This window comes from Lathamus discolor, chromosome 11 (genome assembly GCF_037157495.1).
Source record: "Lathamus discolor isolate bLatDis1 chromosome 11, bLatDis1.hap1, whole genome shotgun sequence".
In the NCBI taxonomy this organism is placed as follows: domain Eukaryota; kingdom Metazoa; phylum Chordata; class Aves; order Psittaciformes; family Psittacidae; genus Lathamus; species Lathamus discolor.
In genome coordinates, this window is record NC_088894.1 from 630,626 (window position 1) to 656,131 (window position 25,506).

Genomic DNA, 25,506 nt, shown 5'->3' on the forward strand with positions numbered 1-25,506 from the left:
TAACGTCTGGTGCTGAGGAAAACAAGTGTTTGAGAGGCCGTTGGAGACCTGGATTTATTTCTTTTCTACCCTGAAATCCCAAGTGCCTGCGTTCTTTTCCCTGTGACGTGCAGGGAACGACTGACTGTCACATCCGCCTCAGCAGGCGTGGGCTGCCGCAGGCACACGGGTGTGCTCTGCTGTGACCGCGCTGCCCAGGGAGCAGGTAATGGAGTTTTCCCTTCAGATTCCATTAGGAAACACTTCATGACCTGTGGACACCCAGTTCCACTCTGACTTCTGCTGGCAGGTTAGCACGTGTGCGGGGGTGACCAGGCCGGGAGCAGCCACTGGAAACCCAAGTGGGTTTTGTCCTGAGAGTGGAAACCAAACCCCAAAACCTCAGTGGTCACAAAGGACCCAGAGCCCAGAGCTGGGGCAGGGCGGATGCTCTCCCTGAGAGGCGCCAGAAAGCAGAACCTCATTCCAGCACTACAAAAGGAGGAATGTTTATTAGGAGTTACATGACAAGTTAGATTGGATCTAAGGAGGAAATTCTTTCAGGGTGGTGAGGCACTGGAATGGGTTGCCCAGGGAGGCTGTGAGTGCTCCATCCCTGGCAGTGTTCAAGGCCAGGTTGGATGAAGCCTTGGGTGGGATGGTTTAGTGTGAGGTGTCCCTGCCCATGGCAGGGGGGTTGGAACTGGATGATCTTGAGGTCCTTTCCGACCCGAACTATTCTATGGTTCTATGATTCTAAGTGTTTCCTTCTGCACGGGGACGGTGACGTTTCCTCCGAAAGCCACATGCAGCAAGTTCCCTCTTTGTTATATCAAGAACAATTTCCCTCAGGACAGATCTAACACCTCCGCTGCAGCATCACGCAGCACGGCTGGGACTGCCACCCGAACCCTGCTCCTGCCTCTAAATAAGCACCTGCGCACAGAGCCGCCTATGGGGGTTTGGCCCATGGGAGCACCTCAGCACTCCCTGGCCCAATTAACTTGAAAGTGTCCTAAATGTCACCAAGAACCTTGACGTTTAGAGAAGAAAAGCAGGGGACGCTGGGCTTGGGGCTCCATCCGCGCTTCTTCCTTCGCCCTCTGCCCAGACAGAGCCCTTGGTGCCTCGCACTGCCCAGCTCACACCAGGATCACCAGCAGGCCCTGGGGTGCAAGGAGCGACACAACCACGTCAGTCCCCGGCTTCCAGGGGCGCTGGCTCCCGACGGCGCAGCAGCAGCACCCAGTGAGCAGGAAACCCGCTCATGGAAACCCTCACGTCGGATTTGTACCGAGCAGGGCGCAGCGCCCTTTGGAAGCACTGGAAGGCTCTTGCCCACCCAACCACCTCTGGCAGGGTGGGAACGGCCCCGGGGACCTGCACCAGCACAGGCAGGAGGAAAGCGCCCGCCCAGCACTCACCGCTAGGATCTGGATGTCCACCTTTATCAAGGGAATGCCCAGCACGTTTGGCAGCGGGATCCCGATGCTCAGAGCACCTGCAGGGGACAGACAGGTCCTCACATCCCACCAGGGGGATGAACCCGGCTCCCACCCATGACAAAACCCCTCGGGATGCACAGACCACAGCTCCCCACGCATGGCATGCTCTGGTTTTCCTTATGTTCCCTGTCACTGTTACCAGCGCCCTTCGGATGAAGCTGGGGTGGGATGGTGCAAGAATAAGGCTGGGAATTTAACTGCAGCCTTAAAATGGGAATACCAATGGCTGATCACCTCTGCTCTGCTGCCACAGCTTTCCAACACGTGCACATCCCCTCTCCCCTCCTTCCCAGCACTTGGCCGGAGCACTCCCAGTGTTCCGGCTCTCCCGGTCACCCACCGTTGATGAGGGGCACTAGGGTCTCGGACAGCAAACTGCTGCAGTGGGGCCTCAGGCTGGAGATCTGCACCAGAGAAGGGACAAGTGTGTGAGCAGCACTGCCTGGCACAGGACAGCAGCGAGCACAGCCCAGTCTGTGGCTGGGTACCGGCCTTGGGGCTGGAGACCCCTTCCCACTGACACAGCTGAAGCACAAATCGCCCTCTTTTCTTTAAAGCAAAACTACTTTTCATCCTTGATTTGAGTCTGGTGCTTCCTTTGGGAAACCTTATTCCAGGTGAAACTCCTGCTGGAGCTCCGTGCCAGCTTTGCCCGTGCAGGGGTGAAAAACCAGACTTGAGGTTTACATTTGCATTATTAGAAGAGGCAGAAGGAAAAAAAAAAAGACAGCAGAGAAAGAATTGCCAAGAGCTACAAAATAGAGCAGCAAACAGCCGAGACCATCGGCAGCTGTAATCCATCACAGCCAGAACAGGTTACAGCAGCACACAGCACCGTGCGCCTCCACCCCTCCTTCCCCAAAGCCACTCGGCCTGGGCTGGTACGAGACTTACGTTACTGATGCCAGCGTCAGAGGACTCCAAGGAGAGGGAAGTGCTGTGGGAAAGGGAAGCAAAGGGCACGTCAGGCACTGAGGCACCTGCCAGAGGTCACAGCAAGAGCCCTGCCGCCTCCAGAGCAACATTAACCCATGGGCAAGGCACCCTGTGAGGCATCACTGGGGCGTACCCAGGGGGTCAGCAGGGCACATGAACAGCAGCAGTGCCACCCTCCAAGAGAGGGGAGAAAACAGGAAAAGCTGAACCTGACTGTTATTTGCCTGTAAATGAAGCAGCGCTGAGGCAGGGCACACGTGGCTCCTGCCTTCCCCTGCCCTCTCCCACTGTTACTGACCTTCGGAAGGAGGCAGCTCCTGTTAGCTGAGAGAAAGCTTCCAGAAGAAGCATCCTGCCTGGATGTCAAGATCATGAGCTCTGGAGAACTTGCTGCTGCCCCTAATCCATCATTGCAGCCCCTAATCCATCACTGCAGCCACACAACTTCCTCCATAGCTAAAACACATGCTTTATTTCCACTTTGAATTTCTCTTTTCTGCTTCTGCTGAATCTTGTTATACCTTTGTCTATTGAATTAAAAGCTCTTTGATGCATTTCTGTTCTCTGTATCGCTGCATACAAGCTATGCCAATTTTGCTTCTAAATCTAGCTCTTTGACAAGCTAAATGGCTTGAAATCCTTAAACCTCACACTTGAAGGAATGCTTTCCAATCTTTAATCATACCTTGACTGCCATTAATGACAGCACTTTCCTCCTTTATCACTCCTGTCCCATGTCAGACACTGCGAAACACTGCCCAGGATCAAAGTCAAGCTGACAGCCTCACCATTCTTCAGGTTACCTCATTTCTCCTTGTTATAAAACTGACACAGACTTCGCCTCCAGTCCCCTAAAGCTTTCCAGCTGCTGTAACATTGCCTGAAAGCCTGTGGGGACAGCCTTACCTACCTAGGGACAGCCTTACCTGCCCAGGAACAGCCTTACCTGCCCGGGGACAGCCTTACCTACCTAGGGACAGCCTTACCTGCCCAGGAACAGCCTTACCTACCCAGGGACAGCCTTACCTACCCAGGGACAGCCTTACCTACCCAGTGACAGCCTTACCCACCCAGGAACAGCCTTACCTACCCAGGAACAGCCTTACCCACCCAGGGACAACCTTACCTACCCAGGAACAGCCTTACCTGCCCAGGGACAGCCTTACCTGCCCAGGAACAGCCTTACCTGCCCAGGGACAGCCTTACCTGCCCAGGAACAGCCTTACCTGCCCAGGAACAGCCTTACCTACCCAGGGACAACCTTACCTGCCCAGGGACAGCCTTACCTGCCCAGGAACAGCCTTACCTGCCCAGGGACAGCCCCAGCACCAGCCGGCCACCAGCAATCGACACGTGGACATTTAGAGCGAGATCCTGCAAGCAGAGAGGGAAGAGGATCAGCCCCTGGAGATGTCCCCATCCCAGCTGCCAGTCACCCGGCCAGCTGCGTATGACACCGGTTGGAGGGGTTTCCATGCACACTCACAGCCTTCAGCAGCAGGACGTTGAGGATGGGTCCATCTGAAGGCCTAACGAACACCTGAACCAGCACCGAAAGCTCAACGGTGGCTTTCCTATCTTCCAAGAGGATGAGCGGGCTGCCAGCCAACGTTAGCCTAATGCTCAGCGGGCTGGTGCCACGGCAGGCAGAGCACTGCGGGGACCAGGGACACATGGGGGTGGGCGCCTGCACCCCCCAAAACTCTGCGGGGCCTCCCCCAAGGTCACACAGACCTTGGACAAGCCCAATGTACAGAGCAAAGAGGCCCAGCAGCACGGATCGGCGCTGCTTGCAGGGCGGACAGGGAAAGGGCAGTGGGGCAGCCTTGAGCACCCCATGGCCAGGAGGAGGGGAGCAGGAGACCGGAGCCTGGCACATCCGGGTTCATCACTTGGATGTGCTTGGACCTGGCGAGGTCCACACAGACCCTGGCAGCAGCAGAAGTCACTCACCCCCGTGGGGAGCAGGCTGGCGATGGCTTTCTGCAGGTCGCCGGCACTGGAGAACTGAGGGAACAGAAGCACAAGCAGCAGCAGTGAATTCTCCAGCTGATTTTGCTGACCCCATCCCACCAGGGCCACCCCTCTCCAGCTCATGCCCCTCTTCCCAGCCCTGTTTGTGCTCCTGGGGACAGCTCCAGCTCTCTCCCTCCCTCCCTGTCCCAAGGGAAGCCCCGGGAAGCTCAGTTACACGCAGCCCCTGAGCCCCCCACCTTCCCCATCGCTCCCCATCAGCTCCTGGTCAGACAAAGCAGACCCCGCTCCCCAGCCGAGGCTGCAGCGTGTCCCTCGTCACCTCCCCTGGCATCAAACACGGGTGCTGCCGCACTCACGATTTCAGGGGTGCAGGTGAAGGTCTGCGGTGGTATCCGGACCAGCAGGGACAGGACCGCGTTGAGGAAGCTCTGGCGCAGTCCCAGCACCAGGAGCTTGTCCAGCAGCGGAGGCAAAGCAGAGGAGGAGGAGTCATGGGGGATGATGCTGCCTCCCACCTGCTTCACTGCACCCTGGGAAGAGAGGCAACAGGGACATGAAACCGACCCTCCGGAGCCATGACACATCCAGTCCTTGAGATGGACAGTGCGGGGCCTGCGTCAGCTGAAAGAGCCTCAGCTTAGGGAAAGCGTTGGACTCAGAGCAATTCCCTCTGTTTCCTAGGTGAAAGGAGCTGATGAAGACCAGAGTGCACAACTGAGGCCTTTCAGCTATCAACAGACTGTCCAAGTCACAGCTCACTGCTTCAGCTCACCCTCGAGGTCTCACTCCAAGAGCACACGATGGTGAGGGTGCTGCCAGCTGGGGTCCAGCCCAGCCTTCCCCACCTCCAGCACCCAGGCAGGCATGAGCCAGCCTCGGACCTACAACAAACTTGCACCCACACCAACTGCTTGCTCAGGAGGCCAGCTCTGAGCACATGGGGTGGCGGAGGCGAAGACTAATCCCAGAGAAGGACCTGCACTAAAGCAAGAGCAGCAGCACTGCCTGTGCACTGTTTGTTACTAGCCCTTGCTCTTCTTCACTGTGTCCCAGGAGCTTTTCGCCAGCCACTTTCTCTAAGCTCTCCTGTTTGAAAGTCCTGGTTGGTTCTTGCTGCTGTTTTTTCCTTCCAGTGAGGCAGAGGTAAAGAATCCATCCATTAGCTTGGTTTAGCATTCACCCAGAACAGAGACCGAATAGCAAAGGCAAAAAGCAGTGACACCCAGTCCGCAGGCAAGGCGAGGGAGAGGATGGAAACAGCTTGTCCCAACAGTTACAAGCAGCCTGGGGATGAGTTTGTGAATGGAACAAGAGAAGGCTTGAAGAAAAGCACAGCAGTCACTTAATGGTGATTTAGATAAGGATCTGAGCAAGTCATTAGCAGCTGCTCCACGTGGTTGTACTGGAAAAGGACAACTCCCTTGGGATGAGGTGAGCGGGCACCTCCCAGGGTCCTGTCGCCCAGCATTAACTTACGTCCAAATCCAGGCCGAGGAAAGAGCCGGAGGTGAAGGGGAGGCTGGCCAGCTGGTAGTGAATGGTTCCTGCCGTGCCGACCGGGATCACCGCTGCACGGGGAGAAGGGTCCTCACAACACCAGGGAATGAGCAACACAAACCCTGCCCCAAGCCAGACCCTACACCCACAGCCCTGATCCAAGCATTCACTGCTGGGTGATGCTCCAAATCCAGCTTTGTGGGATCTGCCGTTAGAACGTAGCCCCAGGAGAGCAAAGCTAAGCTAAATCCAAGAGTGATGTAAAACATGGCTTAAAGGGGGCCAAGGGGCGAGCAGGTCACTTGGGCTGCTCAGGTGTGAACTCAAGGCTCAACAGTCCTGAAGCAGCACAGCTCCTCCTGATGCACTTATGGATGCGCATCCTCCCTGATGCACTTATGCACTGATGTAGGAAAGGGCACTTTCCACTGCAGGAGTGCAGGGAACACGGGGAAGCAGCACCCATTCTCCACCGGAAACACACCATTGAGAGTGCCCAGGAGCTGGATGTTCACCAGGTTCACCACGATATCAACCACCGGGCACAGCTGCAACACAAAGCAGAAATGTGAGGGCTCAGCCACTGCCCCCTCCCCAGCCTGATCCGACCCACTCCTTTCAACCCAAACCCCATGGGGAAAAATGCTGTGTGGCGTTAGGCAGCAGCTGGGATGCTGTAAAGGACTTGGGGGCAGTGGAGCATCCCTGGAGCTGTGGTACCACACCAGAGGGGACTGCTTTGGTCTGGTCATAGGCATCGTGGCCAAGCAGCACACTCTGGTGATGTGGGAAAGCAGCACAGAGATGCTGCAGCTTCCTGCTGGTATTCCCACACATCGGCTGTGAAAGGAGGGCAATCTCCAGGCTTACCAAAGCGGGCAGGGTGGCTGTCAGCTGCTTGAGCACTATCTCATTCACTGATAGGGAGAGTAAGCTGGGAAGGAAAGAAAGAAAAAACATTTCCAATCACTACAACCACAGCGCAAGGGTCTCCAGCCTTCACTTCACCCTGCTGCATCCCCGGCCATCCTCTCCGGAGCACTGCTGCAGCTGATGCTGGCAGGAGCAGGGGCTGTGCAGGAGGCAGGAGGGAAGGGGGCTGCTATCCCACCGAGGGGAGAACCGGGCTTTATTCAGCACTGGGGGGTGCAGGAAAGGATTGAGCCTCTCCAGTGTCACCCGAGTTCGGCTGCGTCCCTCTGGGATTTCAGTCAGTGCCGTAGGTAGGGGAAGGTGGGGCTGTTATGAAATATCTGCCTCTGAGTTACTGGAAATGAACCATTTGTGTATGGAGTAACAAGAGGAGAAGTCTGTTGGGTAACGTTTCACTGCTGCTGCTGAATAGATCGCTCGGGGATGGGTGGTGCCTGCAGGCAGCGCAGAGCCATTTACTTTTGATAATCGATACATTTCTGGGCTGTTGGGTTAGAACACGCAGCAGCACACTTGGCAAGCCACAGGCAGCAGGAATTCATAACACACCTCGTTATCGATGCCCCGGTTCTGCCTACACACACATCCGAGGAACTGCCATGAAGCCACTCGGGTACACCCACACTCCCCCTTGCCCCACGGGGAGCTCAGCATCCTGCACAGGATCACTTTAATCCTGTTCAGGCTTAAGATACAGCCCCCAGAGCGCGTGAGCCCCATTCTCGGTTCACTTACACAGGCTCTTCCAACCGGCTGCTGACAGAAATACAATGCATAATGCAAAAATTAATTAGGCGAAATTCAATGGACCCGAAAAGTGAGTAATTCAAAGGCAATAAAAGAAAATATTTCCCGTGATCAGTTTACTGCTGCATCCATCAATACACAAGTCAGCGAATTCCTTCTGCCAGGAATTTCAGAAACACTGGGCAAGAGATGGGGCATTTGTGTGGAATTACCCATGCCTGCAGCGGTCAGGCCCAAGGTCCATATGCTCAGCATCTTTCTGCGGCAGCAGCCAAGGGCAGAGAATGAAACCAGGGCAGGCGACGGTGCTGTTTTCCTGGAACACTCCCTGCCCTGTTACTCCTGCCCTTGGGATAGCAATTCACTGGTTATGCCTGAAGAAAACAAGTTGGAAGAGGCACCAAACCTCGTATTTGGATCTTAAAACCTCCCCGGGCAAGCAGAGCAAATTAACCCTCATCTTCCAACCAGCACATTTGCTGCCAGTTCCACTGAAGCAACCGGCTTTGGCAACGGGAAAGAAATCACTTCCCCGAGGCCTGGCTCTGCATCAGCTCAGCACCGTCTGTGTCCTGGCAGACTGTTTAGATCACCGGATAAAGAGGGCTGCACGCAATGGAAAACATAAACCCACAGCACTTACCCAGAGAGGAGCTTGATCCTTATGGCACCGAGGATGCAGAGGCAGTCTTCAATGACCACCTGCACTGTGCCCGACTCGAAATTCGTGCATTTAATGTTTGCAGTAATGTTCACATCCACCAAGACATTGATTAGTTCTGAAAGGAGGCCAACCAAGCTGAAACCAGAGCATGGGTTGAACAGATTTCAGCTCCTGGCCTCTAACCAGAGAAACTCAGCGAAGCAGACAGCAACAAACTGCACCTCCGCATCCTGCAACTCAGTGCAAACGGCACAAACCACTTTTCCGTGCCTTTTCTGCTCCGTAGCTTTATTATAGGTGAGAAATAAACCCAAGGAAGGTGCAGAATGGTGCCCGCCAGGAAGCCCAGGGGTTGGGGTTTGTCTGCTCTCACCAGTTGCCGCCGAGCTCCAGCTTCGCGGCGATGCTGAGCTGGACCCCGATCCCTGGCAGCAGCACCACCGACAGCTTGGGCAGCCGGACCTGGACGAGGTGCAGGCTGCGAACAACAGCACAGGCTGCACACGTGGAAAGCATCCTCTGCGCTGAGCAGCTGCACCCACCGAGGAACCCGCAGCCCCACAGCCACCTCTGCTGGAGGCACGAGTGGTGCAAGCAAGAGCCACCAGCTCCAGGATGGGAGCGTCTGCAGCTGAGAGCCAAGAGGAGGCAGCCCAGCACCAGACTGGGGTGGAAGCCAACTTCACAGAGCAGTGACCTTCTCTCTGTGGCCCCTTCTCCCCTCTCTCGTGCTGTCAAGTGCCCCTGATATCAACAGCAGCAGCAGAGGCATCATTCTGCAGCCTAACCTGCAGTGTGCTTCACCACCCACCTTACTACCACACAGAGGACCTTTATGGGGCCAGAATCTCAGTATCAAGATAAAACAAGGATAAGTTCTTGGGCCAATTGTGCCAACTGCAGCTCAGCTTTTGCTGCTTCAGAATGGGCAGCGATGGTGCCATCACTTACCCCGTGATGCTGGTGGGAGAGTTCAGCAGACCCCCTTCACCCATGATGTTTGGGAGCACGAGGCCCTGCAGGTGCTGCTGGAGGAGCCCGTTCTGCAGTATGGCATCGGAGAGAACTGGAAAACATCTGTATGTGAGGACCAGCACCTGCAGCAGGGACCTCTCCCCACTCAGTCAGGTCTGTCGTGGCAAAGGCATCACACACAAAGCCCCATTGCTCCCCAAAACTCCTCAAGTCATCAGCTGCTTCAATGCAGCCAAATCACACAGGGGATGATAGTCGACACCACGTACTAAGCCGAAGCCACCCTCCGTGGCTTAACCAGGAGGAGCGGCAGAGGAGAGCATCCCAGACCCCTGACTCGGAGCTGACAGTGCGGTTGTCACCAGCAGTGACAGGGGCTTCGCTCACAGCTCGCTTTGCCTTTCTGAAGGGTGCTTGTGTCTTTCTTTCTTTGTTTGACAGAAGCACCTCGAAACAAGTATCTCTTTTTTTGCTGGAGCATTGCAAATATTGACACAGCTGCTGAACTTCCCAGCGCTGTTTGCCAAACATCGGCTGCTCCAGTATCGAAATGAGAGCTAAGAGGAAATAATCCAGATCCAGCCCTGAAGTTCCACAGCTGTTTGGTGCAGAAAAGTGCCCCAGGTCTGGAGCAGAGAGACCTCCCTGACCCATGGACGCAGCGATGGTGGCAGGAGCTCTGAGCAAAGCCTGCAGCCCTGAGGAGCTGCAAACTAGAGGGGAGGGTTTGCTCCACGTCCTGGCTCCACAGAGCTTTCCCCCCAGCCATAACTCGTGTTCTCTGGTTACCTTTCTGCAGTGCCCCCGGGCTGACGGCGCAGGACAGACCAGACAAGACTTCCCGAGAGGGCGAGAGGAGGCCACAGAAAAAGATGATTCCAAAAAGCTTCAGCATCGTCACCTCCGGAAGATTCCGCTGCTGGAAAGGGAGACAGAGGGAGAGGGGGAAGAGCCTCTAGGAAGCGATCCCAGTGTCTTTACAAGGGATGAGGTCAAGAGGGAAATCCCTCCTCTGCTCTTTATTGAGCTCAAGAAGACCCTGCTCCAGCCTGGGGCAGCAGGACCGTGTTCATGCCCACACGTGTGGGGTGACTTCAAGTGTGGGTCAGGAAAAGCCCTTTCCTGCTCCTTTGTACTGGCCCAGAATATTCTGTGTGTTCACGCAAAAGAAAACCCGGCTGCTTTGCCCTGAAGTGATGTTAAAGCTGTTGTTACTGCTGCAGTAACAGGTGAAAAGTTACACGGGCTTTGGTGAGGGTCTTTGCCACGGGAAGCAGCTGAGGATTGTCCTTGTTCTTTCTCACTTTCCAAAGCAATAAACTAGAGCTCAGGTGACTAAAACAAGCTAACGCCGAGGTCATGATGCACTGAATATTAATATAAGTCTGAGGTGACAGAACGACTCGGAGCTTGGCGCACAGCAAAATCTCAGACGAAAGCAGCCAGCACACGGTACATGTGTCCTTCCAGAGCAGCGACACTGCCACCACCGCTCCCTGCCGCTGTGCAGCCTTCACTTTGATGCCCAGTTATTTGATGATGTTATTACCTGCAGCAGCAGCAGCCGGCTGGGAACGGCGCTCGGATCCTCTCCGGCTCTCCTGGAACTCGTCGAGACCCTGCTTCGTCCTCCTCCTTTTTACCTGCACCAGAGATGGAAGAAGTCTCCCTTATATAAACCCGCAGCACCAGACACACCTTGCCCTCCCCACCTCCACGTCCCACCGCGGTCCCTCGTGCCCGTGCTCTCTGCAAGCAGCACCCAGCTGCCACCCCTCCTGATTTATACCAGGCAACGTCAGCGCTGGCTTGACCGGTTGCCATCTCCCTTTGCGGCCTGGATCACTCGGATGCCGCTTTCCTTCCCCCCTCCCCAGCCTGTCTTAAAAGGATGCTCTGCAGTGGTGGCCCCAGCTCAGAGGGGTCCCCATGCTCGGAGGACACCAATGTTGTGGGGAATCACAAACATTACTGAAGCATCTCAGTCTGGCAGGAGGCTGATGGAGCTGCCTGTACGGGAAAGCAGCACACAGAGCACATGGGCACGGATTCAAGGAAGCTTACAGTAGGAAACAATCTACTTTTCCCAATCCCCGAGGAGTTATGGAACTTATAATGCTCATTCCTATTTCAAATGCAGCGCTGCAAAAAGATTTTCTTGGCATAGAGAGGCTGCAGAAACCTGATGAATGCTGGCTTTGTGAAGACCAAGCTTCAAATTGATTTTGGTTGCACCTGTAAACACCGTCATGGATTGCCCGTCAAAATCGTGCTGCAATGTTGAAACGCAGCACTAAACATTTTGAATAAGCAGCAACTCTGTGAGCTAGAGGAGAGCAGCAGAAACGGGGGTTTCAAAGGGAAATCACACCCTCAGCAGCCGCCTTGGCCGGGCTCCGTGGAAGTTTCCATTGTGCAGAGCCCCGGGAAGATCTTATCTGGGGTCTTTGTTCGGGTCTGGTCACCCATGTTCGACAGGGACAGACTCCAGTGGAAACCGGGCAGCGAAGGGCTGCCACGACCACTGGGCATGGCAAGGAGCCTGGTCTCGGCCCAGCCGAGGTACGGGAGAGGGAGGGAATTGCTCCTTGGGCTCAGGGCAACACTGGCACAGGAGCAAACACAAGCCAATGCACAGGAGCAAACACAAGCCAATGCACAGGAGCAAACACAAGCCAATGCACAGGAGCAAACACAAGCCAATGCACAGGAGCAAACACAAGCCAATGCACAGGAACAAACACAAGCCAATGCACAGGAGCAAACACAAGCCAATGCACAGGAACAAACACAAGCCAATGCACAGGAACAAACACAAGCCAATGCACAGGAGCAAACACAAGCCAATGCACAGGAGCAAACACAAGCCAATGCACAGGAGCAAACACAAGCCAATGCACAGGAACGAACACAAGCCAATGCACAGGAACAAACACAAGCCAATGCACAGGAACGAACACAAGCCAATGCACAGGAACAAACACAAGCCAATGCACAGGAACAAACACAAGCCAATGCACTCGGGTTGAAGGCAGGAGAAAGCTGCCACCACCATGGCGAGTTTTGGGCTTGCTTTCCCACAGGAAACACTCAATCTGGGCTGGTTTTGGTGTGCTGACAACGGCCCAGTCCCACAACCTGGGAGCGAAGGCTGGAGCCGCAGCACCAAGAGAAAAACCATCTCCCAGTAGACGCAATCCCTCACCAGCACCCTGCAGTGCCCACATCCTGCCGCCAGCTTGAGTCTTGCTTTCCCCGTCTCCTCCCCTGGGGTACCAGCGGGATCGACACCTACGGCTTTTATTGCTGACTCCACTGCTTGCCAGGGACACCCTTCCCATCTTTCTCCTTCTTTGTTCCCTTTAAAGAACCTCACGTGCATGAGGCTGAATGTTGAGGTTCTACCTGACCCACACCGCGCACCCAGAGCAGTGAGCAGAGGCCATAAGGATGAGGAAAGCAGCACATCCTACACACCATCGCAGGGATTTCTTCTTGCTTTGTGAGGTGTTCTTATTCACTCCTCTCCTCTGCCTCCTCTCGCACACCCATATTTCATTCTCCCCTTGCAGCAGTGATTTAGATAGCATTTACCTGGAGGCTGAATCCAGTTCTGCAGTGACAAGGGAATGTATATTAAAATGAAGCATTGCAAGAAATGCTAGGAGAGATTATCACAACACAAATGCTGGAAAGTGGAAGGGTTTATGGAAAGACTAATACCCGCAGAGGAAAGATGCTCCGGAGCAGCCTCCGGCATCCTGAACACCAATGTGCACTTAAACAGCAACAGGAACTTTTGGAGGGTGATATAGAACTAAATAAATATCACAATGTGTTCAATATTGTTAAATTCACTGATACTTTTTCTCTAATATCCAGAACCACAGAAGCCCAGGGAAAGCTTAGAACTGCCATTCATCTCCGGCTGAGATGCGGAGCAACATCGAAGAACACCAAGAGATCAGAACTGGTCCACCGCAGTTTGAAGCCACCACCAGGTTTTTATGACAAGTGTGATTGAGACGTCCCAGAGCCTTGCAGGCTGCAGGAACCCTGAATCTCCTCATTGTTACGTGGGGAGTTAAAAACCAGAGGAACCTCTGTGAAACTTCCCTAGTGGGCAAAGAGCAACTCCTTCCTAAGGACACACGTGAACTGCATCCTGTCTCTGGAGGGGATAAACCCTAACATGAATCACAGCCTGTGATGGAGCTCCCTGTACAAACACCCAGGCTGCCCTCTCACATGGGCACCTCCTGGAGTCTGCTTCCACATGGATGCTGTGAACATGAAACAAACTGCTCGGCTCAAACGCTGATGGAAAGGAAACTCCCTGACATCAACCAGCAGCAGCCAGGGTAAGGGAAGGGAGAAAGCACTGAGGTGGGGAAACAGCACAGCAAACAGCACAGCAAATAGCACGGCAAATGGGACAGCAAACAGGACAGCAAAAAGCACAGCAAATGGGACAGCAAACAGGACAGCAAAAGGCACAGCAAATGGGACAGCAAATAGCATGGCAAATGGGACAGCAAACCTCAGAGGAATGAGGCTGATGGAACACGGATTGGAAAGGGAAGTGGGAAAATGAAGGGAGTTCAAACCACGGCTGCCCCGGGCTGGGAGCTCCCAGCCTGGCTCCCCCAGCGCTGAGGCCCAGCTTTATGAACTGCTTTCCCCACTGTTGACCCTCAGTGGGGAGCACAGCTGGGGATGGGGATGGGGATGCAGCTGGGCCAGCGCTGCCACAGGTCTGACAGAGACTGGAGAACAAATGTCTCTTGATGCTGTGTTCCCTCCACCTCACTGCACACGGCATCACTCAGGGGAAGGAGGAACCCCTCCCTGAACTCCCCGTAGCACACTGAATCACGCTATCCAGAAATGCTGCCTTAGCAGAGCATCTCTGTACAGTTACCTGTGTTCTTGCTTGGTTTGGGATGGATGAATCCTCAAAACCTGATCTCTAACAACAAGATTTGTTAAAACTCGAACCAAAATCTCCTCGAAAGGAGCTGAAGGGTTTTAGTTAGAATGGAATCAAAACCTCTTCAAGCTTTGGGACTGGACTTTAGCCCAGGATCGCCAGAAGCCCCCAGTCCCCACAGCCAGGTTTAGAGCCGGTCCAGCAGCTGCCTTTGTCAGCAGCGCACAAGGGCAGAGCAGCTTAATTAATACCAATCACTCTCTATAACAGCCAGCCGTGCCAAATCCATCCCAGGCTCACGCTGACCCAGGCTCCTGCTCCTGCACGCACCAGGGGCTCGCGGTGTTGTGCGTGCACAGACGTCAGCAGCATCTTTCCAGATGCACTCGTGTCTGATCGCTCACCCGTGCAGCTCCCGACACAGGAACCTGAGATCAGGAGCGTGGCCCTGGGTGAGGGCCACACAGACGGCACAGGCAGGAGAAACGGGGAGGGGAACATCAGGCTCACAGGCAGAGTTCTAAGGAGCTGCCTGTCAAAAGGAGCGAGAGCAGCAGCATTGATTTCTGGGTGCATCCGCAATGCCGCGCATAAACAGCAGGAGCAGATGAAATCCCTGCCAGGAGATAACCACAAATCAATGTGCCCAGGAATTTTACAGACAGGAAACTTTGTGCTTCCGAGATGTGAACTGAAGCGGAATGAGCGCAATGTTATCAGCCACGGAGCAAGGGACAAACTTCATTAGCCAGATGCAGCGTGAGGAGCTGCGGTGCAAGAGGCACGGCCTCAGCCCTTCCCCAGTGTTCCGAGGAGTGATGCTGCAGGCAGCGCTGGCCAAAGGACCCCCGGGAGAACCACCCACCATGGGTGGGAAGCCTGGGGAGCCCCAAACCCCTCCCCAGCCGCTCTGGGCATTTTCACTGGGTTTTGCAGTGTTTTGTCAGTGGCTGTCATCAGCCTGCAGAGACCGAGCTGAAATCCCCCCGAGCATCTTCCCATGGGGACATCCTGCATCCTGACTTACCCAGGGCTGGCACGGCCCACGGTTCCCCAGGGCAGCCTTTTTCTCCTGGCCCCACACAAGACTGGCAGAACCCCCCATTGAAAGGCTATGGGGCGCACACAGCTACCCTGCCCCACGTCTGGGGGGTGCACTCAGAGGAACCCCCATGTCTGCAGCCAGCCCCACAGCATGGGCAGCCTGGGCTCCTGAGTGATGCAACACGCACTCAGAGTCAAACCTAGTCCTGTATTTTAAAGGAATGAACCCATTTTCTGCCTTCGTTCCATCACGAGCGCTGTGAACGCCTCAGTTCCTCCTCACTCTTCATTCTCCCAATTTACTTCTTGCTTTCCTCCCAGGCTGGAAAATGGATTTCTGCCCATTGCATTGTCTCCGGAAGTGTCAGCGCTGTGGTGCCGACAGAGACTTTAAAATAAAGACAGCTATTTCCATCTGACTGAAGGAGAGCACCACAGGCTCAGCGCCGTGTTTCTGCCTTGCCTCAGGTTTGGGGAAGCTTTGCTTTACAAAGAAAAGAGCAGTATTGAGCGAAATTGTCCTTGATCGTCTCTATTAATCCCTGGGAAGAATTAGCAGCAGCCTTATATTACACACATACATCTTCTGTAAGTAAAGATCTTAGGCTTTCTCTCTTATTCTCATCTTTTAATAGAGACTCGGCAGGGTCTCCTTGGACACATCATCAGTGCAGGTGGCAGAATTAGTGCTGTGCTTTGTCCGGGTGTTCCTCAGGGGAGAAATTAGAGTCCTTACAGGCAGCCAGGGGGTTGGAGTCAGCACTATGTAAATAAGTGCTTATTTCTAGGCTGAAACCAACTGCTCGAAAGAAGCTGCACCTGAACCAAGGGAGCGCGTCCATGTTAGACAAAGCTGGTTAATGACTTAATCACCCTGAGGAGCAGGACCAAGGCAGAGCTCATCCTTGTGCCACCTCCCTCCCATGGCCAGCCCGGTGCTGGTGGGCACGAGGAGGATCCTGTGCCGGGGCAGAAGCCTCGGGACATCAGTGAGACACAGAAAGGAGCAGACAAAGGCGCATTAAGAGGGGATCAGACCCGGGGCAGGATGGTGGATGCAGATGCGGCCACCCTGGCGGGGCAGGCAGCGATCCTGACCCGACCGCGGGGGCTCAGCGCCCCGATTCACACCTACAGGGTCCTGAGCACCCCCCGCTGCCCGGCTCCGGTGCGGTGGGGAGATGTCACAGGTCTCAGACCCCCCCCTCGGCTCCCAAACCGGGGGCAGTTTTGGTGCAAGAAATGCGCGAGGAGCTCGCCCCTCAGCGGACGGCAGCGAGCGGCCGGGGCTCGCGCTGCCACGGGGCCCTCTCCGCAGGGCCTCCCCAGGGCTGCTCAGCGGCACCCGTGCACCGCAGCGGGCAAGAGCGGAGCGGCTCCCGGCGCCGCGCCGGGAAAGAGCCCCGCGCACCCCGCCGGGGCGGGCCTCGAACCCGCGGCCGCTCGGACTGTACCGCCCCCTGCTGGCGGCCTGAGGATCCGCGGCAGGGGCCGGCCCCACCGCCGGGGGCGGCGGACGGGCCCCCCCCGTGTCCCGCAGCCCTGCGGGGAGCAGAAGCCGGTGCGAGGCCAGCGCAGAGGGGCTTTGCTGGGGCCGGGCACAAACCGCGTGGGAGCATCGCGTGGAAAATCACCTCCAAGACCGGGGGGCCGCTCCTGCGAAGCTGCTCGCGGCAGGGCCGGGCGGATTCCTGCGCGCAGAAACAGGACACAGGCAAAAGAGAGAGGTCATTGAATCCCCTTCAGCGCCGAAAACAGTTCGATGTGTACGGACACACTGCGAAGAAGTAAGGATCCGCGGGGTGAAAGCAAACCCAGCGCAGTGGAGCAAGGCCCCAGCATTCCACCGCACAGCGCAAAGTTAGGGACTAAAAGTCTGACTCGGGGGCAATTTCACCCACACAGCAAAAGGCTCAGGGGAAACTTTCTGACAGTCTTCCCATACCTAAAGGGGGCCTACAAAGAAACCTGCAGAGGGGCTTTGGGCAAGGGCCTGTAGGGACAGGCCGAGGGGAATGGCTTGAACCTGCCCAAGGGGAGGCTGAGCTGAGCTCTTAGGCAGAAGCTCTTCCCTGTGAGGGTGCTGAGGCGCTGGCACAGGGTGCCCAGAGAAGCTGTGGCTGCCCCATCCCTGGCAGTGCTCAAGGCCAGGTTGGACACGGGGGCTTGGAGCAAGCTGCTCCAGTGGAAGGGGTCCCTGCCCGGGGCAGGGGTTGGAGCTGGAGGAGCTTTAAGGTCCCTTCAACCCAAACCAGGCTGGGATTTCATGATCCTGTCACTGAGCAGGAAATCCCCTCTATAAGCATTTGGGGCACAGGTGCTCACAACTGGGATTTATGAATGAAATCAGCATGCGCTCTGCTGTGGTGTTCCAGCTGGGTCAGACAAGGAAATGGCTGAACCATAGCAAGCAGCCGTCAATATCACCTCCAAAATGAAGAGCTGGGTTCCTGAAGGCATCGCCAGGCTCTGGTAACTTCAGCAGCCTCTCCTGAGTGCGGATGCTCAGACCATAAATAATCACCATACAGTTTTGCTGCCACTGATGCTTTATTGCCCGAGGCAGCCACTCACTGCTCTGCCTTCAAGATAAGGCCGGGCGAGCTTCAGAGAGTTGGGGTACTTTGAGTGGAATCTTCTCAACATCAAAGTCCCAGCGGGGTTTTTAGTGAGGCTTTAGAAAGAAGTTGAGGGGGTTTTTAACGCGCCATACCCCAAGTAGCATCAAAGGCACAGCAGTCTGCAGGGAGCAGCTGCTGAACAGAGCCACCGAGAGCTGGAAACGCAGCCCAACAGAACAGCTCCAGCACTCGGACTTTGAGCAGCTCTCATGTAGGGGAGATGAGCGCTGCGGAGGCTCACTTGGAACAGAGCACCCGGATTTGGAGAGAGACGCCCCCATTTGCCCTAGGAAGTCACTCAGAAGAAAACAAGGAATTGGGATTCTTTGAGCTTGTGCTGCGCAGCTCTCAATAAGCACCTCACTGAGTTATGGTACTTCGCAGCCCTCACACGCCGAATCAAGGTCATCTCTAGCAGTTAGCAAGAGATCTTTGCTGTTTCAGCATACAACCCTTGTCTCTCCTTCAGCAGGAGTTATTGTTAAGCAGGGGTTATCTATCTGGCTGCCGGGAGAGGGACCGTGTTTAATACAACCCTGGGCATCAGCAATATCACTGCACGGGAATCAGCCTTGCCGCTCAGACACGCACTCGGGTAGGAGCAGCGACCTGTAAATCATGTTCTCCTGCTGTCCATTTTGACCCAGGAACCACGAGCATCTTGTCTCACACCAAATCCCTGCATGCCTGTGACACTGCATCCCTCGGAAGCTGGGTGAGGAGCCCTGTGATCCAGCACCCAGACCCCAGCAGCAGCAAAGAGCATCTGTTCTATCAGCCCAAACACCATCCAGCGCTGCTGTTGGCTTTATCGCTCTCAGCAACACAAGCTGCCTGTCTGGAGCTGCGGCAGATACGCGTTTGCTGCCTGTTACCTCTATTTTGCAGGGAATAATGAAGACAACGAAGGGCAAAGAGCGGCTGCTGTGGCAGAGCGGGATGCAGGGTGCCCTCTGCAGCTCCCCGCACCCACACTGTGCATGAAACACCAACCGGCTCAGAGGGGTGACGGGCGTTTAGAGATGCAGCCCCCAGGAAGCAGCCCCAGCAGCCACTTGTCTTGCCTGTGATGCGGTAACAGCTCCGGATCCACGCAAGTCTGTTGCTCGTTGCCACCCAGCTGTGATGCAAGGAGGAGATGAGGCTTTCTGAGGCTCCATTTTCCTAAGGAGAAAGCAGGATCCTGGTTAGCTGCCTGTTCCTGGCCATGAGAAGCACACGCGGTGCCTCCATCGCAACACTCCGGCCTCCCACCTCTTCGCCCTCGATTTCTTCTATTACATTTTCGGAAGTACCAGCCTGTGGCCCCTTCCCCGCTCCGTGGGCAGCCCACCTGCAGGCACCACGGCCCCAGCGCTGGGTGCTGTGCTGGTGGCCTTGGCGCAAAGCAGCAGCTCTAAATTCCAATGCTTGGCGCAGCTTTTCCCAAGCCATTCTGCTTGGGCAGCAGCGGTCACCTGCTGAGAGCTGGGCACAACCAGCTCCCCCCGGCTGCAACAGCTCCAGCACCCAGCACTAGGTGAACACCGGCCCTGGGTGCCCCCCCAGCTCTCAAAGCCACCTTCGGCTCCACCAACACGCAGCAGCTTGTAAAAGGCTGAGCCGAAACAGTATTTCATGGCTTGAATTGCTTCAAATCCCCGAGGAACAAGTGTCAGGATTTTCAATAGCTGCAGTGTTAATAACAAAACGGGGACCTCTCCCAGCATCCGAGCACAAACAGTGGTTATTTCTCTTTCAAAGCTTTGAGTCCTAGAACCTTTCTTACATTCAGCTTGACATCAAAACACCCATCTCATTCACCCAGACTGTCACGGGAGAATTGTGTGCTATTAGACACAGCCCTGAGGTGAATTAAGAACAGCCTGTAATGATGTTCCACTACAGCAACTTTATTTCTCCCAAACCAAATAAATGAGCAATATTTTATGTGCTGTGCCGGGGCTCAGAGAGCGGCAGCTGCTCCTCTATGATTTATTGAATGATGCTTTCTACATAGCCAAAGTCGGGCTCTGAAACCAGTCACAAAATCTCCTGTTCATAAGAGCCCAACACAGAGACAGGGAGAGAGAAATTCAGATTCCGGATAGTGGTGAGTTTGGGCATGAACCGTTCTATTTGCTGTTTTCCCCCTATGAACAGAACACAAATGCAAGAAGCTGCGTAATAAAACCCCTAAATACTGATGCTCAACAGCAGCAGCAAAGAAACAGGGCACAAACCAGCCTCTTGTTCCACAAGTGCAGAAGCAACCTGGTCCCTGTTGGTCCAGCAGGCAGGCAAGGGAGGGTGTTTGAGGCACACAGGAGGCTGAGGAAGGAGTGGAGGGGGTTGGAACTGGAGGAGCTTTAAGGCCCCTTTGACCCAGACCCTCCTGTGGCTCTGTAAGACAGAAATAAGAGAAGAAATCACACCAACACAAGAGCTCCATCCAGCGGGGCTGTGGCACGGGCAGCTCAAGCCGGGTCTATTGCTTCTGCACAAGTGGCAGGAGGAAATGCGTCTTCACAGGAGGCTGAAACAGGGGCTGCTGTGCCGGAGGATGTCTCCAAAGGCAGGAAGTTGATTGGATTCAAGAAGTCCGGACATTTACCCGCACTGAGGACCCGGGGAAGCGTTGCGGTGCCCAGTAACACGTTACCTTGGTGGGCTCCAGCTCCCGGAGCCCAGAGCCATGCAGGGAGGCCGGTGGGTGCTGGTACTTCCGTCCGAAGGAGCTGAAAGCAGCAGCCGCCACCGTCACACATGGGCAGGGATGATCCCTTCAGGGTACTTGAACCATGTGGATGCCAGAGCAGAATGAAAAGCTGACGAGGGCAGAGCTAAATCCCGACACAGCAGCCAGGGCCCGGTGCTCAACGCTGGGATTCCTGCCCCGAGGCAGGACAAGCACCCAGACAGGTACAGCCCGAGGAATGCCAAGTGCCCGACTCCATGCACCAGCTGATGCTTGCTCCAGGAGCAGGAATGCTGCCAGGACAAGGGATGTGGAGCCCGACTGCGCTGGACACACACCAGCTCCAAGAATATCATCTGTGGAGCTGCTGATTAAACACAGCCGGGCTGGGATGAAGGCTCACACCGTGCGGGTCGCTTGGCTGGGAGTCAGCGCGCTAGCCCTGCTCCTACTGAAACGTCAGGAAGCCTTAAGGGAAGATAGCTTAAAACACCCACAAAATGCACACAAAGGCTTGTCCTGGTGCCAGTCCGAGCCTCTCTGCGCAGATTCCCAAAGCAAAGAGCCCTTTGATGCCAGCAGGGCGCGCGTCCACCCCAGGATTTCATTCCATGGCTGTTAACAGAAAATCCTCTGATGCTTTGCCCTTGACTAATGTGCACTCACAGACATAAATCTCCACCTGGCCTCGCCACTGGAGAGTGGCACAAGCGTGAGCACAAGCAGATTATTGACCAGAAGCACAGGAGCCAAGTTATGAACAGGTTTGGAATCCGATGAGCACCGCAGGAGAGCATCTCAAACCAGACCACACAAACCTCATTTCACCCACCCTCCTGCAAAGGTTGTCAAATATCTATTCATGAGATTATAACTACCTATTTTCTATGCCATTTGACAAAGAGGAAGAAAGAGAATCAAGATAAAAAGAGAGCATATTTTAGCTGTAAAGGATTTATTCATTCAATTTACATTTGAATCAATTATCCAGGCAAAGCTCAAACACTGCCAACCTGATTTAGGTGACTGAGCACACATCGTAAATAGTGCAGCATTCAAACTCTGTAATCCCTATCTGCAATTCCTGGCTACCTTCGAGCAGGAAGAACATCCTGACTCACAGTGGGCCTTTGTTTCCGAGCAGTGGGGAGGCTTTGCTGTGGTTGGGAACGGAGCCTCTGGGACCCCTCGCTCAAAGGAACCCCTCAGGTTTGCATTCGGACCCAGGGACTGGGGACAAAGCCCCACAGGCTGGTCAGGTACAGATGGGACCTGCCCCATCCCCTGCTCGCTTCCCACACCAAGGGCCCCAGACCCAGCAGCAGCCTCGTATCCCCCAGCTCCTGCCCTGCAGGAAGGCTCTGGGCCAGCCTCTTGCAGGGACCTACCTGTGCTCACAGGGAGTTGATCTCCTCTACTTTTCTCTGTGAGAGCAACAGATGAAGGAAAAGTCGACCAATTCCACAACCAAAGAGTGAATCCCATCCTCTGCCAAGCTTTCCCCCAGTAGAACACACCTACTCTGCAATACAGTTTAGCAAGAAGAGAGACAAGGAGTTATGAAGCTCTGTATCCCATTAGCATCCAAATGCAGCAGAGACAAGGGGTTTATGGAGATATTTTTGAAGGAGCACGAGGAGGAGGAAACATTTCTTTTACCAAGCGCGCATCTTTCATACTCCTGGAATCCACAGCCCATAATAAACCTGGATTTGCTGTTGCTGGGTTTCCTTTGCAGCATTAATCACCACAGGCTTGCTAAGGTGGGCAGGAAAAGATCCGTTTTCCTTTGTATGAAATCCACACAATTTAAGAGGCCTTTCGGGCCCCACGGAGGCACCGGGAGCAGGTCTGAGCCTGGCTGGCGCTGCGCCGGTGGGGCGCAGGCTGCCCTGCAGCACGCCCTGCAGCCGGAGCCGTGGGCTGAGCACGGAACACACAAATCACTGCAGCTGCGGGTGCCCACGGCGGGATTTACACCGGAGCCTCCCCAGAGCCCTGTTCCTGGCGCTGCAGGGAGCAGGCCCGTTTAACCCCGTGTCCTTGCACGAGCCGTGGGGTTCACAGGCAGAGCGGGGAGGCACAGACGAAGGGGACCGGTGCCCGTGACAGCACCGGCTTCCTGCAAGCCATGTCCAGGCTGCAATGCACAGGACAAGGACAGGCCAACTGCTGTGCGGGGACAGGAGGTGCCTCCTCAGAGGTGTGCGGTTCTGTGCTGCTTCGGCTGGACCTGGTGCTGGAAAAACCACCGGACACCAAGGTGCTGGTGGGAAGGGGGAGAGGAAAATCCCAGGGGATTTCGGTGCCGGGGGCAGTGTGTCTGTGCGTCAGTCCTGGATTAGCAACCGACCAGTGCCGGGTTAACAACCACAAAGCTCTCCCCCTGCCCGGGCTCCCAGGAAGGTTACGCGGGGATGTGGGGTGAAGGGAGCTACCGGAAAGGGTCGGTGCAAATATTTAACCAATTTCCATCGCATTTGCAAATTCTGATGCGCGTTTGCAGTGCAGGAACGTGCCCCCAGTGACGAGCGCTGCCTTTACTCAGTTCTCAGCAAAATCATCTCGTTACCATGCGAAGGAACAGATGGATTTGGCACATGCACCCGGAGAGAAACAAACCTAAGTCAGATGTAGGCAGAAGCATGCATCAGGGCCTTTGAATGTTACTGCTCTGGCCCCCAGACAGCAACATCTCCATACAACAGATACACACACTTTGCTTGAACACATACACAGTGCAGTCTGAGAACTGAACTGATGGTTGGGTATGTGCAAGATTCCCAAGACCCTGCCTGGCTTTTAAGCAGACACACACAGAGCAGACAAATGCTCCAGCAAAGAACAGGGGCTTGAACTGCTCCAAAAGGGTGGGGAAAAGGGCAAAAACCCTGAACAGGAACATAACAACCAACCAAAACCCAAACACGCACCAAACCCCTCTGCTCCTGTTTGATTTGGGTTCTGACTGATGAGAAATCAGGGAAGAAAAGGCCTCTGTGGCCTTACAATTGGTTTCCAGACCAAAAGCTCCCAAGGGATCCTGGAGAAGGTTGAGCTGAAAGACAAACGATGACCTCTGCAGTCAGGCAGGGGAAGGCGCTGCTGAAGCCCTGCCCGTTGTCATGGGTAGGAAGCTCTGCACCTCTCTCCGTGTCAGCAGGAGCCAGCGACCAAAGAGCAGCTCCTCACGGAAAGCAGCAGGAAAGCTGCTGTGGAGCTTCAGGCTCGCGAGGAGGAGAGCTCACACTCACCTCGGGAGGGGTTCCACGGAGTCACTGTGCTCTTCGGGTGCCTTGGGCACACACGAGTTTCCTTTTCTCTGATGCAATTGCAGCTGCACCGAAGCAGAAGGAGGTTACGGACGGAAGAGCAGCGGGACCAATGTATCGGATCAGGTGGGAGGCCGGGGTTTTGAGCTGCTGCCGAACTCTTCTCCCCGCTGTTGTGGTTTAAACAAAGTCAGCCATGAACCACACAGCCCGTCCACTCACTCCCCCCCTTCTTGCCCTCCCTCTACCCCTGGAGGGACGGAGAGGAGAACTGAAAAGAATGCAACTCCCACGGGCTGAGATAAGAGCAGTTCAGTAACTAAGGTATAACACAAATCACTGCTGCTACCACCAATGATAATGATAAAGGAAATAACAAGGGGAAAGAATACAACACCTCAGCACCAGCCCACCAATAACTCGCCCCACTCCCCCCAGCCGAGCACCGACCGATGCCTCCTCCAACCCTGCAGCCCCAGCCCTTCTGGGTAACTCCCGTTACATCCCGGCCATGCCGTGCTGTGGTGTGGATACCTCCTTGGGCAGTCTGGGTCAGGTGCCCTGTCTGTGCTTCCTCCCGGCCTCCCCTCCTCCCTGGCAGAGCACGAGGCTCACAAAGTCCTTGGCCAGACCAAACATTCGAGCAGCAACTGAAACCATCGGCGTTACCAGCGCTGCTCCAGGCTGAAAGTCAAACCACAGCGCTGCACCAGCTGCTGAGGAGAGAAACAACTGCTGCTGCTGAGCCCAGGACACCCCCTCCATTACCTCCACCGGCGGTCAGGACAGGTTTGCTTGATAAACCCCAGCTCTTTGTGTAACAAAACCAAAGCAAGGAACAGACCCAGCCCAGCTTAGAAACCCAGGCTCAGCGCCCAGCACGGCTCCTCCAGCCGCCGGCGAGGGCTGCGCGGTGCTGGCACGGAGCTGCCTCGCGTTCAGGCTTCCCTGGTGCCCGCTGCGGCCCGGAAGCGCGATCCCAAATCGCGTGTGGGAACACGACCGTGTCCTTGGCCATGAGGGGGCTGCAGCTGAAGGGCTCTCGGGCACTCGGCTGCTTCTCTCGCTGCGGGTCTGTGGCCGGCCGCCATCAGCACAGCACCGCATCGTGTCCCTCACGGCAGCACAGCATCACATCTTGTCCTCACATCAGCACCGCACCGCGCCATGCCCCACACATCAGCACCGCACCACGCCGTGCCCCACACATCAGCGCAGCACCGCGCCATGCCCCACACATCAGCACCGCACCGCGCCGTGCCCAACACATCAGCGCAGCACCAGGCAGCACCCAGCTTCCTGAGCCAGAGCTGCTGCTGCTCGGGGCTCAGGCAGCACCAAACCACCAGCGGTTTAAGGACCAAGTGCTCAGAGGAGGGACTGGGAACGAGCCCCTCCGTGTGCTCAGATGGGGTTCGTGTGCCTCAGAACCACGGACCCGCTCCACAGCAGGCCAGCTGGTATCAACGCCTGAGCCCTCCATGTGGCTGTACCCACCCGTGCCCCCAAGAGCTGCTGACACTGCAGCCGCTGCGGAAGTAACGGTAAACCTGAGGCCTTCCACACATGAACTGTGAGCTCTGTTCTCCAAACGACCCTGCAGGAGCTCAGAAGGGCCCAGGGATGAAATCCGACCCTGCACAGTCTGCTGAACACATCAGCTCATGGAGGCTCTCACTAAGGACGAGCTCCACAATTCAGGGAGCTTCTTGTCCCTTTAACCTTTACATCTTCCCCCCTGCCTAAATT

General features: G+C 55.4%; 1 protein-coding gene across 1 annotated transcript; it reads right to left on the reverse strand.

Annotated features, from left to right (window-relative positions):
• Positions 1-595: 595 nt before the first annotated feature.
• On the reverse strand, positions 596-19,242 carry LOC136020649 (BPI fold-containing family B member 4-like). The gene is made up of 20 exons (XM_065691923.1): positions 19,063-19,242; positions 18,873-18,972; positions 16,822-16,878; positions 16,226-16,729; positions 14,474-14,571; positions 10,003-10,132; positions 9,190-9,304; positions 8,612-8,716; positions 8,218-8,373; positions 6,765-6,828; positions 6,379-6,442; positions 5,874-5,965; positions 4,754-4,927; positions 4,374-4,427; positions 3,907-4,074; positions 3,727-3,794; positions 2,379-2,421; positions 1,825-1,888; positions 1,404-1,480; positions 596-1,145 (listed from the first exon to the last, which is right to left on the reverse strand). The coding sequence occupies exons 1-20, from the start codon at positions 19,240-19,242 to the stop codon at positions 1,122-1,124; spliced, it is 2,337 nt and encodes a 778-aa protein (XP_065547995.1). The 3' UTR covers positions 596-1,121.
• Between the last annotated feature and the right edge of the window lie 6,264 nt (positions 19,243-25,506).